The sequence below is a fragment of the Labeo rohita genome, chromosome 8, assembly GCF_022985175.1.
Source record: "Labeo rohita strain BAU-BD-2019 chromosome 8, IGBB_LRoh.1.0, whole genome shotgun sequence".
Lineage (NCBI taxonomy): Eukaryota > Metazoa > Chordata > Actinopteri > Cypriniformes > Cyprinidae > Labeo > Labeo rohita.
The window spans coordinates 7,916,868-7,935,888 of record NC_066876.1 but is presented as its reverse complement, the minus strand read 5'-3'; the positions used below and the strand labels follow the sequence as shown (position 1 = coordinate 7,935,888).

Here is a 19,021-nt window from a genome sequence, read left to right as displayed (position 1 = left end):
GTTAGTTGAGTTGTACTGAACTAGTTTCTGTGAAGAATAGGGGTTTTATTTTATAGTTCTGTACACAGGGTCTATAAATGGGTTGTGGTGAGTAAATAAAATGCCAGTTTGCCAAGAAAACAGAAGAGATCTAAAAATATAGATAACCTAAAAATGAAAATTACACCATGATTTACTCATCCTCAAGCCATCCTATCATAGGTGTGCATGACTTTCTTCTTTTAGACAAATACAATTGGAGTTATAAAAAATGTCCTGGCCCTTCCAAGCTTTATAATGGCAGTGAATGGGTGTTGAGATTTTGAAGTCCAATAAAGTGCATCCATCCATCATAAAAAGTACTCCACACGGCTCCAGAGGTTAATAAAGGCCTTCTGAAGTAATCTGATGCAATGCTTACGCTACGCCTAGCAACATCACTCTTTCATGAACGCGAGTACAACAGCAGAAGGTAGAGATTACAGTTTAGAAAGTTTTAAATATGGATATTTTTCTTACACAAACGCATCAGTTTGCTTCAGGCCTTTATTAACTGCCCAAAGACATGTGGAGCACTTTTTTTACTGACTGTATTCGTCTAAAAGAAAAAAGCCATATACACCTAGGATGGCTTGAAGGTGAGTAAACCATAGGGTAATTTTCATTTTTGCGTGACCTATATCTTTAATTAATATATGTGTGCATCTAGATACGTTAACATATGAAATTGTTCTAATAGGTACATGTTTTTAACTCATATGACAATGTATTTAATTTATGTAAATTTAATAAACGCACATTTTGGCTAGTCGTGTCACCTGAATGTATTTATACCCTGGATCGTATATAATCTAAAGATCTGTAATGAGTCTGCTGTAAAGTATTTTTAGGGAATGGTAAAATGATTGGTGCCTGGGACTAAATTGTAATGCTTCCCCCAGGCCCAATAAGTACCCTGTACTTTTGAGCACCTTAGTGGGCCCCTCCAGTGACAGGAGTTGGGACAGTCCCAGTTATTGACTGTGGTGTGTTTGACATTTGTAAGGGATACAGATGTATAACGTAATGAATACCTTAAAAGTATCATGTGCCGTGATGTGTACTTTAGAGTAGACTAGTGTTTGATGGTGTTGTAATGTATACTCTGAGCCACACTACAGTGTGTACTTGCGCTCTGATGTGTATTTTAAGAGACACTAGCTCTATGGCCATAATAACAGGGCAGATGGGCAGGCTGCACACTAGCGGTTACGAGGCCCAGAGCGCCGGGTTGGAGCAGGGCTTGTGTTGTGGCCACCTGATGAGTATCTCCCAGCTTCAGCGCAGCCTCACTGTGGTCTTGCCCCCTCATCTCACCCAAGGGTTGAGCAGGGCACGGGGTCAGAGGTCAAATCCTGCCTCGTAACCAAGGTTTTTCAAGTGGGCAGCCACATGTAAACAACAGGGACGGGATGAACTGAAAGGGAAGAGCAGCGCTGGAGGAAGAAACGCTATGAAAACACACTCGTAGCTGTTGAGAAGACAGAGCAGTTAAAGTGGGGCCACATTAGTGAAATTTTCTGTTAGTCAGCCGCAAAACTGTGTGACTAACTTGAATCTGTTGCGAAGTCTGCGTGGGGAAATCTTTTGCTTTTGATCTACCTTTAGAGTTATCTTTGTTGGATTGTGGTTAATTGGGTTGTGCTGAACTAGTTTCTGTGAGAATATTTGGGAGTGTGTTGACATTGGCTTTTGTTTGTTTGTGTAATGTACTCTGTAATCTGTAAAATGATGTCCTTACACTAAATCTTCAAAATAAAAAAAACGTTGTTTTCTTGTTCTGGCAGAATAGGTTTAAATAAACAAATGAAATCACATTTGATGACTCATAATGAACAGATAAAGAAGGCAAATGTTTAATCCTGTTTTCCAAGGAGAAATTCCAAGAATTTCTTAAAGGAATAGTTCACCTAAAAAAAAGAGCAGTTACTATTTGATGCTATTTTTAAAAAAAAAAGTAAATAGCAAAATAAATAAATAAATAAATAATAAAACAAAATTCTTTGCACTGTGTAAATAGTGTTCGATGCAAATTATACATGTTATTTTAGTTATTTAGTTATTTTTTAGTTTTAGAGTCTATTTTTATATTTTCTGTTTTCACTTTAATTTTATTAATTATTAATTAAATTAATTTTATTAATTTTTAATTTTAAGGTTTGGTGATTTTGTTGTATTTTTGTCATTTTGTCCATTTTAATTTGTTTTTGTTTTTTTGTTTTGTTTTTTAGGTTTTGTTTTAATTTTATTTATTTTAGTAATTCAAGTTAAACTAAATAAAAATAGGCTGAAATAACATATAAAATATATTATCAAAATATTACTCTGCTGTTCAGTTTATTTTATAAAACATATTTCATAGGGCATTATTACAATTGTATTAACTTCTAAAAATTGTGAGAGTTTTGTTGAGTTCAGTTAACTATTAAAATGTAATTAGACCATTAAGACATAATCCAGAAAAATTAAAATGAATAACGCAGAATTTGGCAAACAAACAAATAAATAATAGGGACCTCCATGAAGCCATTGTTTGATTTACAAAGTCTTGGAATGAAAAACACAGATTTTGGCAAAAATCAAATCAAATAAAACATAAATTTAAACAATACTTTAAATTAAAACATTTTATAGGGACCTACGTAAAGCCATTATATGATTTAAGGAGACTTGGAATGAAAAATGCAGAATAAAATAAAATAAAATACATTTAAACATTATATTAAATTAAACATATTATAGGAGCATGCATAAAGCCATTGTATGAATTAAGAATTATTTAATTGTTTATTTACAACCATGAGGGCTGTGACATGACATTAATAATAATAATAATAATAATAATAATAATAATAAATATTATTCTAAAGAAGCAGCCTAATAATTACACTCACAATTTTTTTTTAAATAACAATAATGTTTGCATTTATTTGATAAAAAATACAGTAAAAATAGTAATATTATGAAATATTATTGCAATTTAAAATAACAGTTTTCTATTTTAGTATGTTTTGAACTGTAATTTATTCTTGTGATGCAAAGCTGAATTTGAATGAGTAAATAAAGTATTAATTTCTTTCATGAAATTGCATGAAATGTGCTGCATGATGTCTTTATAATAAAACAAATAACAGCACACAGCTTTGAGCAGATGAGTAAATAACGACAAAATTGTCATTTTTAAGTGAAATGTCCTTCTAATTACGTCACTGTATTTCCTCTGCTCTGTTTTCTTCTAACAACCCAGCATGGGCATTTCTAGATCACGGCAATTAAGTGCAATAGGAAGTTCACCTAATTCCAAGACCTTGAGCGAAATCAAAAGCTTGTTTGAAAAAGATTGAGGGGGAGGAAGTGAGGGGGACGGGCCCTATCTTTAACAGGAAATGCCATGTTTAAGCGAGAGGCCCGGTTCGGCGACCCAAAACTGAGCTGTGATTGGCTGGAAGGGAAGCGGAGGGGAGGAAGACGACTTTGGGAGGATAATTATTGCTGCTTACGTGAGAGAGGACAGTGATGGAGTGATAGAGAGATGGACCGATAGAGCAACCACACAGAGGGAAGGAAGTCGGATGGTGCGAGGAGGATCTCTTGGGAGGTGTGGGAGGGATGAGGTCACCCACTAAGTGTGCGCCAAAATCCTGAGGCCAACCAGGCGATTTCAGTCCCGTGAGCATGTGGATGCTGAGCCCGTAGATTGGGCACGTATGCATGTTTTGAATGTTATGGCTGTCGGCAGCATACAGTATATACTGTACTCTTGGGAAAATAAACGTGCAGAACAAAAATTTACAGATAATGTACTCACCCCTTTGTCATCCAAGATGTTCATGTCTTTCTTTCTTTTGTTGTAAAAAAAATTATGTTTTTTGAGGAAAACATTTCAGGATTTCTCTCCATATAGTGGACTTCAATGATGCCCGTGAGTTTAAACTTCCAAGATGTAGTTTAAATGCAGCTTCAAAGGGCTTTAAATGGTCCCAGCCGAGGAAAAAGGGTCTTTTATACAGCAAAGACGCATTGAGCAAAAGTGACAGTTTAGATATTTCTAAAGTTACAAATAGTTCTAAATAGTTCTATTTCAGATAAATTCTGTTCTTTTGAACTTTCTATTCATCAGTCTTGAAAGAAATTTATCACAGTTTTCACAAATGCATTAAAAAGCACAAACATATTTCTGAAAGAACATGTGACACTGAAGACTGGAGTAATGATGCTGAAAACTCAGCTTGGCGTCACAGAAATAAATTACATTTTACAACATATTCAAATAGAAAACAGTTATTTTAAATTATAATAATATGTCACAATATTACTGTTTTACTGTATCTTTGATCAAATAAATTTAGCCTTGGTGAGCAAAAGAAACTTCATCCAAAAATATATTTAAAAATTACCCATTTTGCAAAGACTTGCAAAACCAATGCATAAAGAGCTGGGGGTGAAAAATTTTAAACAGAATGAAGATGTGCACATTTTTCTTATTCTGCCTAAATTTCCTTTTAGTTTTCATTTAGTACTGCCCTTCAAAAGCTACAGAAGATACTTACATGTGTCCCAGAAGACAAATAAGTTAAGTTTACTCTGATCTTCAAATTCAAAAAGTTTTCACTCCCCGGCTCTTAATGCATCGCGTTTCTTTCTGGAGCATCAGTGAGCGTTTGAATCTTCTGTAATAGCTGCATATGAGTCCCTCAGTTGTCCTCAGTGTGAAAAGATGGATCTCAAAATCATACTGTCATTGTTGGACAGGGTTCAAATACACAAAAATGCTGAAAAACCAAAGAATTTGTGGGACCTGAAAGATTTTTCTGAAGAACAGCAGGCAGATTAACTGTTCAGGACAAACAAGGGACTCATGAACAACTATCACTAAACAAAAAAACAGCTGTGGATCATTCAGGTAACAACACAGTAAGTATTAAGAATCAAGTGTATGTAAACTTTTGAACAGGGTAGTTTTTATAAATATTTTAGAAACAACTATTACATAGGCTATATGTAAACGCTTTTATGTGAAATATCTTATTCAGGTTGTAACAAGCATTTTGTATGATCCCTCCTATTTTGGGAAAATAATTAACATTTTGCAGATTCGGCAAGGTGTATGTAAACTTTTTGTATGAAAGAAGAAAGTCATATACACCTAGGATGAATTAAGGGAGAGAAAATAAAGGAGGCATGTCAAACTTCTCCAGGGCCCAGGAACCCCCTCGGACCTCAGCAGGTTAACCAATATGGGACCAATATTTTATGCATCCCTAAAGGTAATAGTTTGCTGTGCACACCTGTAGCTCTGAGATATGGGTCCTTACATAGGGTGAGTTTGTGTGGGTTAGTAAGTGGTGGGAGTTTACAGGCTTAGATTAGTTCCTCCTGTGCTTCATGAGGTAATGTCACAAGCTCAATTTGACACGGTTACAATGACCTGCATGTTTAAGGATGTGTGTGTGTTTGCCTTCTTCATTCAGTTTTATAATGGTTCATGTGAGACAGAGTCGTGGAATGCGCAGTGAATGTTTTACAGGCTTAGTAAGGATACAAGACCCCTTCTGTCTCTGCCAACCCTCATAACAGTACCACAGACATTTGTACTTTCTCTTTTGTCACAGTTTTTACTTCTCTACATATTCTTCAATGATACGTTTTCAAGGAATGGTGGTTTGCTCCCTCTTTAAAGTCAGACTGCAATTCGCATTGACTCATTTCTTCGTTTTTCTTGTCTAGCTTCATGCGTTTTTAGTTCCTATCATTTTTGATTTTTAGTTTTTGGCATCCTTTATGAATGTTCCATTTCTGCATCTATGTTTCTTTTTCAGTCTTTATCCCTCATTCCCTCACGTACCCGTGAACACACAAAAACTCCTTTCATCTTTCATTCACAGATATGTATCTGATCCCAAGAGCTGTACAGGCTGTGCTCGCAACCACGCCTCCCCCAAAAGCCAGTGAGAGAAACAGAAAGAATGAAAATATGCAAGAGATAAAAGAGAAGAAACACTCAGAATAGATGCAATTAACATTCTCAAATTCTTCAGTCAAACACCCACCATCCAACATACAGACACTGAACTGAAGATGGGGTATAAAGGGATCATTAACACACTTCAAATCAGTTTCAGTCTATAGTTGATGTTAATAGTGAAGTGTGTCATTTTCTACAGTAAAATGCTTTTTACTATCCCAGCAAGAAGTGGTTTGTTGGTTAATTCAGCTATTTATTATTTTGTTACATGCTTTTGTTACTTTTTTTATATTTTTAGATTTAGTTTTAGTGATTGTGCCTTTAGTAATTCAGCCTAAACAACAAGGCAACATTTCTAATTTTCGAGTTTTTATGAATTTAGGGTTTTGATTTAATATTTAGATTTCACTTGAACTTTATTTCAGTCAATAAAAAAATATTTGAACAGTTTTATTTAACAACTGGTGTGAAGCGTGGCTAACTAAATTTAAATTTATTATTTTTAATTTATTTATTTTAACTGAATTAATTTGGTTTGGGAAACCTGTTTGAAAACAGTCATTTTACTTGCATTTCTGGTTTATGGTGAGAATTTTGATTCATCTCAGTGACTCAGATTAGTTCTGAATCAGTTCATTCAGTTCATTCATTCAGTGACTTTTTCTGCAGGTTATATTGGTGTGCCACAAAGTGGAAACAAGTCACTTAAACATGAGTTAAAGTGTTCGATCATAAATGCTTTCCCCAAAAATCTTAACAAAGCAGGATGTGACTACAAAGTAGGGATGCTCATTTTAACCGGTTAACCGTTAACCGACAGAAAAATTTTGAACGGTTAATACAATCAGTTACATGGTTTAAAAGGTCATTTAATTTTTTTTTTTAGTGATTTATCAAAATATTTTAAAGCGTTTGCTGGATTGTTAAAATTAAATAAAATGGCGTTTTTGAGGGAGGAAAAAAATTGCATAGGCCTGTAACTCAAGTTGCTATTATTATTGCATTCAGAAATAGACCTGATGCTGACATGAAATGTTTACAAACACTATAAACATAGGCAAGGCTATTTTAGCCTATTTCAGTCACTTGATTTTTTTTTCCTTCTAACAGTGTAAATGACTCATAGTCATACAGATAATCAAAACTGTAAACGGCTTGCTTTTATTTGTGTACCTTCACAATTAGAACAAATCTTTGTATATTTGTAAAATAAAGAAAACAGGATGCCACTTTCAGCCGTCTTCCTTTCGCACAGCACAAAAATGAACCATATATTTGTAGCACAATTTTTCCTTCATTTTGTTAATTAAGCAAAAATATTTTCAGTAATTTTTTTTTCTTTTTTACTATTTTAAAAACTTATTTCCTTAAATTGACACCAATTTATTTCCCAAGGAAATCTCTTATGTTGAATCTTGAAACAATAAGGTAAATTTCAAGTTTTATTAGTTCACTTCCAGAATTAAAATTTCCTGATAATTTACACCCCTACGACCTTTTCAACACGCAATGTGTCGAGCTAGTGCAAGACAAGCATTTGTGGTTAAAAACTATATAAATGTTTATTTTTTTTAAGAAAATGACAAATTGTTTTGCTAGATAAGACCCTTATACCTCAGCTGGGATCGTGTAGAACCCTTTGAAACTGCAATTTTGACCGTTGATCCCTATTGAAGTCCACTATATGGAGAAAAATCCTGGAATGTTTTCCTCTAAAATCTTCATTTCTTTTCGACTGAAGAAGGAAAAACATGAACATGTTGGATGACATAAGGGGGAGTAAATTATCAGGCATTTTTTAAAATCTGGAAATGAATTTATGCTTTAATATGCACAAAAATTACGTCAGCTTGAAGAGCACAGGACTTGAGATCTAAAAAAATCTGCTTTTGGCTTTTTTGTTTTCTCCCAGAAGGCTTTGTTTCAGCGCCACTGATTTGCCCTCAGTGTCCGACTACAAATTACTGACCCCAGTGCCGACCACAGCCATTGTCCTTGAGCTGTACTCCTCTAGAACAGTCTGCACCAGACTCTCATAAACACTGTGGACTGACTGACCCCTAGCACAACTAAAAACACACACACTCTCTTCCTGTAACTGCAGAGCTGCACTTAAACTCTGGGTTTTGAGAGCCATATGAGAAAGATATCATCTCAGTTTTGTTTTCCTCAGATACGATGCCTCTCATGTGCAAATTCAGGTGATCGCTCTGGCCAGCTGTGCTGGCGTCAGTTCTGGTTGTGTGGTTGCCATGAGCAGCTCATGTGAAAGTGTCCTGATTGATCAGCATCCAGATTTTGGTTGTGTGGTCTTCACTGTGGGTTAATGAGTTATAGCGTTGCTACTTTATTTCAGGGCTGTTCTTAATGTGAAGGATGTTCAAAGTTTTATATTTTCAAAATCAGCTACTTAAAATGTCCCTCAACAACTAATCAACTATTTGGTCTTATGTAAAAAAAGTTGAAGTATATATTTTTAAAGCTCTTAACGATTGTTTAAGTATAATTTGACATGAATATTATTAATATTTATTTAGAGAGAGAGAATTAAAAAAAAAAAGTCACATGGTTTCCACCAAAATATGATGCAACACAACTGCTTTGAATGATTTTTGAAAGAACATGTGAAACTGAAGACTGGAGTAATGATGCTGAAAATTCAGCTTTGCATTACAGGAAGATATTACATTTTAATACATATTCTAATAGAAAACAGTTATATGAAATTAAAATAATATCTCTCAATATTACTGATTTTACTGTATTTTTTATCAAATACTTCTTTCAAAAACAAAACTTTGAAAATACATCCAATGTGCTTTTCTTTGTGTGTTTTCAGTTTATGAATCCTGCTGTTCCCCCACATCCACCAAGTTTAGAGGAAGAGGACTGTTATGAAGAGGCAGAACCGCTTGTCCCGGCAAGTCAGTCTACAGGTCAGTGTGACAGCCGAATACTGTAAGACATAACAGCTCATTTTAAAAGCAATAGTTCACCCAAAAATGAGAATTCTGTCATTTACTCACCCTTGTGTCATTATAAATAAAACCATAAATAAATATAAATTCTATAACAAAATAAACAATAAAATGAATTCTAATTCAGCAACTGACATCCACATGTAATGCTAAAATACCTGTCTTTGCCTCAGAAAAAGTAGACTCAGACAGCAGTCACTACGAGTCGTATGGCGAAGAGGATGATGAGGAGTTTGTGAAGGACAGAGCTCACTACATCCAGTGGAGCTCCTCTCAACCGTGTTTAAGGCCCGTGCCAGAGTCACGCATCTGCGGATACCTTTGGAAGAAGAAGTGGTTGGGTCAGTGGACGCGCCAGCTCTTCATTATTAAGCACAGCTCACTACTGGTAAGAGCTTCAATCTGGTTTCATATGGCTCTGGTCAACTGCTTTGCTTTTTTTGTCTACACATTCAAGTGCTCTTAGGTAGTATGTTCTTTGTCCAGTTAAAGGTATAGTTCACCCAAAAAATGAAAATTACCCCATGATTTACCCATCCTCAAACCATCCTAGGTGTGTGGCTTTCTTCTTTCAAACGAATACAGTCAGAGTTATATTAAAAAATGACCAGGCTCTTCCAGTCTTTATAATGACAGTGAATGGGTGTTGAGATTTAAAAGTCCAATAAAGTGCAAAGAATCCATTCATCCAGGGGCAGTGCTAGGGGTAGGCTAAGGGGGATGAATCCTCAAATGTTTTTAGTAAAGCACAGAATGTTTTTGTTACCATGTTTTATTACCATCAAGAGTTTTCATGCACTTTAAAATCATTTCTATTAAACCACCAGAGCAAAATGCAACTGCTTCAGGTTTTCTACTGTATAATTTTGGTAATATCGATCTTATCACCTGTCAAAATTAAGTTATTGTTACTGTAGCAACAAATCACAGACTTACTAGAACACACATGCATGCATTTAGAGCGATTATATGCATATAGCATTTTGCATGGTCAGTTGCAGATTTTACTAAGTGTCAGGGCAACAATTCAATAAAAACATAAGTTATTAAGTGATTTAAATCGTAGAGAAAATATTGTCCTTTTGCTCTAGTTCTAAGCAAATCCATGTTGTGCCTCTCTGGACACTGCAGTGTTTCAGTACTGAATGAAATTGAGTTTTTTAACACACTTTTGAATCATTGATTCACTGACCCATTCATAAAAACAGTTTCTTACTTCGTTTTTGAATGAATCAGCCGTTTTGAATGAATCGATTGAATAAATGACTCAACGAGTCAGTCATTAACCACCTACTGGCAATTTTAGACTCACATTTAAAAGTGTCATTCTATCATTTCATATTTCCGTGTTCTAAATTTTATATTTAAAACATTGATCTTGTCGGCGCCAATAGTCTCGCGGTTAGTGTGCTGACATACAGCACAATTGTGCTTATGGCGGTCTGAGTTTGAATCCCGGTTCGTGGTCCTTTGCCAATTCCATTCCCCTCTCTCTTCACCCGATGTGTTCCTGTCTACTCTACACTGTCCTGTACAAATAAAGACATAAAAAGTGCATAAATAAATCTAAAAACAAAACAAAACATTAATCTCATAATATTATTTATGCAATTTGTAAGTGCAGTATAAATGCATGCAGGAGCCCTGCATATTTAATTGTACTGGTTCTTTAAAAAAAAGTTATGCCACCTAACCTATATAACTTTTAAACATTTTATTTGAAGGACATCTGGGCTGAGCCCTCGATATTGACTCACCCTAAAACCGCCCCTGCATCCATCATAAAAAATACTCCACATGGCTCAGGAGGGTTAAAGGAGAAGTCCACTTCCAGAGCAAAAATTTGCAGATAATGTACTCACCCCCTTGTCATCCAAGATGTTCACGTTTTGTTTTGTTTTTCAGCCGTAAAGAAATGATGTTTTTTGAGTTAAACATTTCAGGATTTTTCTCCATATAATGGACTGATGTGGTGCCCCAATTTTGAACTTCCAAAATGCAGTTTAAATGCGGCTTCAAACGATCCCAAATGCGGTTGTAAACAATCCCAGCCGAGGAAGAAGGGTCTTATCTAGCGAAATGATCGGTTATTTTCATAAAAATAATACAATTTATATACTTTTTAATGTCAAACGCTCATCTTATCTTGCTCTTCCTGACCTCTTTCTTCCAGTTCATGACAGTTAGGGTGTGTCAAAAAACTCCCATCCCATGTTCTCCCTCAACTTCAAAATCGTCCTATATCGCTGTTTTAGCTTTTTTGTTAAGGGTGTTTGATCTTCTTTGCATCTTCACTTTGCAAATACTGTGTTGGTACTTCTGCAGTGATGTAGGATGATTTTGAAATGATTTTTGAAGTTGAGGGAGAAAATACGATTGGGGTTTTTCGACATACACTAACTGTCTTGAGTCAGAATACACAGAGTTCAGGCAGAGCAAGACAAGACGAGCGTTTGAGATTAAAAAGTATTTAAATTTTATTTTTTAAATGACAATAACCAATTGTTTTGCTAGATATGACCCTTTTTTCTTGGCTGGGATCGTTTACAAATGCATTTGGGATTGTTTGAAGCCGCATTTAAACTGCATTTTGGAAGTTAAAACTCTAGGCACCATTATTTCCCCAATAAATACTTTTTAAAAGTACGAAGTTGCTCACTAGAAACTTGCTTTTATACCTTAAGATTTTGAATGTAATTCCGTAGATTCACAACTACCGTGTATATATATATATATATATATATATATGTGCAATTTGCATTTGTTTTCTCATTTATGTACATTTATGTATTTACATGTGGTAAACAACTGTACAGTTTACAATATACTTCATTTTCCCCTGGCAGTGTTTTAAGTGTGCTAAAGACCTGCACCCTCTGCTGGAGCTCAACCTCACGGGCTGCTACGTGGTCTACAAATCCAAGCACAGTAAGAAGATGCAGCACGAGCTGAAGGTGGTGGCCGGTGCTGAAACGCTCATCTTAGGCTTTCAAAGCTGCACACAGGCCGAAGAGTGGAGGAAGGTAGAATGCAGACTTATATTTAACTTAAACTTAAAGAGACCGTTCTGTCAATTCTGTCATCATTTACTCTCCCTCAAGTTGTTCCAAACCTGTATGAAGTTCTTTCAGCTGTTGAACAAAAAAGAAGATATTATATATGTAACAATACATAACAAACATAACAAACCTGACGTGTCTCATTTGTAGATAATAGAAGAAGTGAGCGGCTCCTCTTATTACGAGCCTGAATCCCAAAGCTCCTCATCCATCCTGAGGAGCGAGAGGCTGGACTCTTGCAGGGTAAATCACACTACTGACACCATTCCAGTTTCTGCTATCTATGTTAACAACATTATCAATGTGATGGACACAGAGAGAGAGCAACAGCATAACTTCATCTCCCTGAATGAGATGTTACTGAATTAGCTTGGTGGTTAATCATCTGCAGACCTTTCCCTCACATCCATCGGACAGAGTCTCTTTCATGAATCTTCTGCTGGCCTGGGCCACATACTAAACTGATTAGCAAAACCTTGTGTTCCATCTTAAGCTAATTTGTGGGACTGACTTACCTATGTTGGAGAACGTTCTGTGGTTTCTAATGTCATGTAGCCAGTTTTTACAGTCTCTCTTTCTCAATGTAGTCAAGTACCGTCCTCCATACGGACTCGGATGAAGAGAAAATCTCAAGTCTTCCATCTGCAGTCAGCAGTGTGGAAATCAAAGACAAAGACCTAGGTGAGCAGAAACGCACTTGCGTTTGCAAAAAAGGAGTTTGTTGGAGTTGCGGCCTAGCGGTTAAGCATAGAGTTGTGGTGCTCATGCTGGAAATGTGGGTTTGAGTCTTGCTCACATCATTTTCAGATTGCATTGCCTCTTATTTTCTATATTATTTCCTGTCCTCTTTCCATTATCCTCTCAATGAAAGCTCAAAAATGAAAGTTGAAGTAAATGCATGGCATGACTTTTATATGCATCAGGAACTGATTGGATGTGGAGAAGAATTTATATAATTTAAACAAGTCTTTAAATACCTGTTAAACATTTAAATCAACAAATCCCCAAACTTTGGCAAAAATCCACGTTTGTGACCCTTGGACCACAAGACCAGTCATGCAATAGCCAACAGTACATTGTATGGGTCATAATTATCAATTTTTCTTTTATGCCAAAAATCATTAGGATATTAAGCAAAGATCATGTTCCATGAAGATATTTTGTAAATTTTCTACTGTAAATATATCAAAACTTAATTTTTGATTAGTAATATGCGTTGCTAAGAACTTAATTTGGACAACTTTAAAGGCAATTTTCTTAGTATTTTGACAGATTCCAAATTTTCAAATAGTTGTATATTGGCCAAATATTCTCCTATCCTAACAAACCATACATCAGTGGAAAGCTTATATATCAGCTTTCAGATAATGTATAAATCTCAATTTAAAAAAAAATTGACCCTTTTGACTGGTTTTGTGGTCCGGGTCACATTTTGAGTTTCCTGCTCGTTGCTGTGTTCACTTACTTTTTGTTTATGTTATAAACTATTTATTTAAAAAAAATAATAATAGGTTTACTTTTTTGCACTTTTGAGTTGCCATCTAAAGTATAAATCTCTCTTTTTTCAAAGATTTTCATAGATTATTTCCAATTATTTTTGTAAGTATTATGTAAAATAGATATAAATATGATATGGTTGTGTTATTTACTATCAGAAAATTATATACATATTTTGAAACTAATATCAAAAATAGGACTTAATATTGGCTATCAAAAAAAATCCATCCACTTGTTTAGAAGTCAGTTCAGTCTTCTGAAGCTGAATGGAGAAATACTGGAAATTTTACATTGTCTGTCTCATAAATCTTATTTTTTAATAGCATTAAAGCATATCAGGTTGGACCAGCCACTCTGCAAGTGCAGTCTTAGACTGTTTCTGTAGCCAGGGTTGCCAGGTCTTTGCAAAAAACTCTTCCATTTGTTCCATCAAAACTAGCACAACCATGTTTTTTCTGCTGTTTTCTCCTCCATCAGGAGTCCACTCCATTAAAAACGTCTTCTGGGGAGATCGCTTTAACCCACGGACTTAAAAAACACCCCACAGCAACAGTGTATAAGTAGTTTGATTCTGCTGTAAAACCTTGGATTTGGCAACCCTGTCTGTAGCAGCTGACGTGATGCAATTAATTAGTTCATTCAAAAATGAAAACTCTGTCATTAAATACTCATCCTCATGTCGTTCCAAACCTGTAAGACCTTTGTTCATCTTCGGAATACATTTAAGATATTTTTGTTGAAATACGAGAGCTTTCTGACCCTGTGTAGACAGCGCAACTAACACGTTCAAGGCCCAGAGAGATAGTCAAGACATCGTTAAAATAGTCCATGTGACATAAGTGGTTCAACCCTAATGTTATGAAGCTATGAGAATACTTTTGTGCACAAAGAAAAAATTACTTTATTCAACCTTTTTTTCTATTCTGCATCAGTCACCGCTGTGCAAAAACATTAAGGTTGAACCACTGATGTTTCATGGACTATTTTAACAATGTCTTTACTACCTTTCTGGGCCTTGAACGTGTTAGTTGAATCGCTGTCTATACAGGGTCAGAAAGCTCTTGGATTTCATTAAAAATATCATAATTTGTGTTCTGAAAGAAATTTTAAGGGTTTGGAATTTTGGACAGAATTTTTAACTATCCCTTTAAAGCCTTCGTGAAATCAAAATTGGCTCTATTTAATTTGTTAGCACACATTGCTAGTTATAAGGTAAGCAATAAATCCGTGCAAGTTAATCCACTAAAAAAATTGTTTGTCTTGGTAATCATTAATCAAAATCTAAACATTTGCTTCCGCTCTGGAATGGCATTCCTACTCTGACGTCAGTTTGATGACTTGGGCAGAATATCCTTAAGCATCCGACTGTTAATTTACAGCGAGCAAGAGATGGAGAGCATTTTGATAAATTATAAAGGCAGTGTTTTTGAGTTTTGAAGAAATGACAGTGATAAATCATTCACCATAAATCCAGAAACAAATTTTAAGAATATAAAAAGGGTCAGTTTTCATTCATTGACTGTTTAATGTCTGCATTTCCCACAGTTCTTTGTTGTCATTCTATGCTGTTTCTAATTAAAGACTTGTACCAACAGCATATGCTTTATACCCCATATGTGGAGAAGGTCTGCATACGTTGGGTCTGTATTAGCACAACTGTGCCATTGTTCACTCGCTAGTGTTTTGGTGTTATTCATTAGGGACTAAATTCACTGCGTGCCGCACAGGACACAGGCTGGGTGTTTTCCACACTGTGCCATTGTCTGTGAACGGATTCCTGTGAGATTTGATTGTCACCTTTGACACCGGGGTGACAACCACAGCAATGACCTCAGAAGTCTGGTTTGTAAATATACGGGTGGACTTTTTGATAGTGTCTCAGCATTTACGGAAGAAGACCGTGTAATTGTTCATAAAGCAAGAAAGCTGCTTCTTTGCTGAAAGAAATAAGCGAATAAGATTTTGGAGGACATCAAGAGTTTTGTTGAAACTTAGAAGTGGCTACATCTTACCACTCCCCAAGTAATGTTTTAATGTTTTGTTATTGAAAATGCACGCTTGCTGATTAGAGACATGTGTAGATGTCTACTTTATGTGTCTCCACAAACAACTTGAAAGGAAAACCTTCAAACAAGTTTATTTATTTATTTATGCATTTGCACAAGCGTACTTTGATTACCAACTCACCAAATTTAGCTTTAAGCTGAAATGTGGAATTTCTGCAGCACTAGGTTGAGGTTGCACAGGTTGAGCGTAGTAGGTAGTATACCTGTGTGTGTACTATTTCAGTACTTCTTTGGACTAAACTGCTCCATTTTTTAGTGTACTTTGGGCATAACCGAAGTAAACTCTTGAGTACACAACTAGTTTAGGTTTGTATGTATGGCAACTAGGCTACACTGTGAACTTTACTACAAGTGAACTTAGGTTATTAGCTATATACTTCTAGCCCCCTTTTTAGTTTATGAAAGTGTTAAAGTATTTTTTTTGCTCTTAAAGGCTACTACTTAGGTATTATTGAGGTATTCATTTTTAGACATACCTTTAACTGTACTTCAAAAAGACTTGCAGTTTACACAACCACGATTTATACTTGTGATTTATAAATTACTGGGTCCATTTGCTATTTGATTTTTTGTTTTGTGAAAAGTAATGTAAATTTTATTAAATCTAGTAATGGCTTTTAAGTGAAGCCAATGTTTTTTAGTTTCTGTGTGGATTAAGTGCAATGTGTAAAAAAAAAGATCAGATTCAGTTCCACTCATGTAATATATATATTTTTTTTACATTTTATATGTCAAATATCATCTGAAAGGTGAATAAATAAGCTTTTTCATTGATGTATGGTTTGTTAGGACATGACAATATTTGGCTGAGATACAACTATTTGAAAATCTGCAATCTGAGGGTGTAAAAAATCTAAATACTGAGAAAATCGCCTTTAAATTTGTCCAAAGGAAGTTCTTAGCAATGCATATTACTAATCAAAAATTAGGTGTATATATATTTATGGTGGGAGATTTACAAAAATTCTTTATGGAACATGATCTTTACTTACTATCCTAATGATTTTTAGCATAAATAAAAAATAATTTTGACCCATACAATGTATTGTTGGCTATTGCTACAAATATACCCATGCTACTTATGACTGGTTTCTCTATTTTATATACTAAATCTATACTAAGTCTTCTTATTTGAACATTTAAGTTTTTAAGACATAAAACATAGGACAGAAATGTAAATTCATGTCCCAGTCATTTTCTTGGTTAAAGAAACATTACTTATCTATCCAACACTATCAGAAAAAGAAAAAGAAATTCTATTTTATAATTTTACATTAACAATGCAATCAATATTCTTTTTATTAAAGCCTAAAGTATGAATCTCATCAAGTTAGTGTTTTTAAGACTTTTACATTTATTCCAAAATAATAACTCAAAGCAGTAACAGTTTTTAATGGTATGTTTCATTTGTGAACTTATGTTCACCCATTCTTTTTAATTGTTAATTTTGAACTGTTTTTGAATTTTTTGTATCATCAGTCATCAGAGCTCGGTAAATATTGGTCACAGAAGCTGATTACTCACTAAGAACTCCCACAGATCATGTTTTCATGCCATTTTAAGTCTTATTTTGACACAACAAAGTGGTTATATAAGTGTGCGAGTTGTTTACTTACTTTTTTTAACCCTTTAAGTGTCACCCCCCATTTTTAACATAGACAGTAAAGATTAAATTTATTGTAAAGGAAACACACTGTACTGATTTTTGTTAATTTTATATAAAATAAATATTTTACATAACTCTTAAATTGCTATAAAATGAAAGCCTTATGTCTAAAGTTGTGTTTCAAATTTGAAGTTGATATAAAAAATGGAGGGTCTTGTGAGATTTTATTTAGGGCGTTATACCACAAACAGATGATTGTAAAATAGTGTTATACATTTTATAATATGACACTTGACACCACCTACTAAGGGGGAGGAGACTGCCAAAAGATTTTAAAGTACCATTTCCATGGCAAGGCAATGTCCGATTTTAAAATGGTTTAGACAAGATGAATTTTCAGGTTTTAAGCTTTTAAATGATATAATTTATGATATTACTAAAATATGTGATAGGAAAAAAGAGCACCAAGCTCTGGGATGGAGACAGTTAAAGGGTTAAATTGGTCTTCCCATTACCGCCATTATATTGTTCATTCAGACTGATACACGAACACGCAATACACACAAACACAAGATTTGGCAGGATTTATCTCATGAACCAGTCACAGCCGAAAGCAACCATGTCCAATCGTATAGTGATGGAGGCATTGCCTCCTCTCATATGACTTTCCCCCATTCATTCTCAATTACCCCTAACTGAAATAGTCAATGAAACAGTAGAAAGTATTTGAATAAAACAAAAATAAAACACTACAACTTTAAACACATCAGCCAACCAAGGTCACAATATGAAATGTAATAAGCTACGCACAAATATACAGTGCACACAGATTATTGACAGGCATGTTGACACTTCTATGTCCCTCTGTCCTTAGCGGGCTTCATGAACGTGCTGATGAACTGTCAGTGGCAGAGTCTGTGGTGTCGGGTGGAGGACGGGGTACTGAAGATGTATAGGGACGAGACGTCAGAAGAGACCCCTCAATACACGGTTCAGCTCAGAGGAAGCGATGTGCGACCTGGTCCGGATACAGCACACTCGTACCGCATTACCATCACACAGCATGGGGACCAGGTGGCTGTGCTAGAGGTATACGTTTTTTAATTATTTTAGTGTTTTTCCTGTTCTTTTATGCATGTACTTCTGTATATATGAAATTGCAACAACATCACAGTATAATACCGTCTCTATACTGTAGTAATGCAATAGTGCTCATAAATTAAAATATTCCTGCCCTTATTATACCAAGTAAATGCGGTCTATTTTGAATTCTTGTCATGTTGTCACTGCTTCGAATGACTGTAGATGTTATTCTTTGTGTGTGAATGTGCAGGCGAGTTGTGCAGATGATAAAGAGCAGTGGGTTCAGCTCCTGCAGGATGGGAGTTCAACTGCAGCTGGTTCTCCATATCAACACACCAGCCACGAGTCACTGAGGTAAACACACACACACACACACATTCACATGCTGTCTGTCAGTCTGTCAGCTGCCAGCATTCCATGTGAACCGAGCATGAATCACTGAGCTACACACTCACAAAAACACTCACATTCTTTCCGCATCCTCTTTCCATTCTTCTGTTTCCTCTGTTCCTCAGTGGTCTGAAAAGCCGCAGGTTTCCCACCTCAAACATGTACATGGACGACCCGTTTCAGCAGCTGTGCGGTCCATCAGTCCACTCGCAGCCCATCTATTCAAACTCATCCATACTGGAGCATATGGTACGGTCCAGCGGGGGGAATAAAGATTAAAAAAACGTTGTTTAAAAATCAACGCAATAAATTTGGTTGCACACTAGTGAGTTCGGGGTCAGAACGTTTTTTTTTTTAAA

At 35.3% G+C, this 19,021-nt stretch overlaps 1 protein-coding gene across 3 annotated transcripts in view; it reads left to right on the top strand.

The window, feature by feature from the left end:
• Positions 1-19,021, top strand: part of si:dkey-220o5.5 (actin filament-associated protein 1-like 2) — a 57,031-nt gene that overhangs the window by 25,355 nt on the left and 12,655 nt on the right. For 2 of the 3 annotated variants that reach the window (XM_051116625.1, XM_051116627.1), the window contains 8 exons: positions 8,823-8,919; positions 9,135-9,349; positions 11,808-11,984; positions 12,171-12,263; positions 12,608-12,701; positions 18,064-18,278; positions 18,523-18,626; positions 18,788-18,911. In XM_051116625.1, coding sequence (XP_050972582.1) covers positions 8,823-8,919; positions 9,135-9,349; positions 11,808-11,984; positions 12,171-12,263; positions 12,608-12,701; positions 18,064-18,278; positions 18,523-18,626; positions 18,788-18,911 — 1,119 coding nt within the window. The remainder of the gene's footprint in view (positions 1-8,822; positions 8,920-9,134; positions 9,350-11,807; positions 11,985-12,170; positions 12,264-12,607; positions 12,702-18,063; positions 18,279-18,522; positions 18,627-18,787; positions 18,912-19,021) is intronic. The other variant, XM_051116626.1, reaches the window with a different exon arrangement.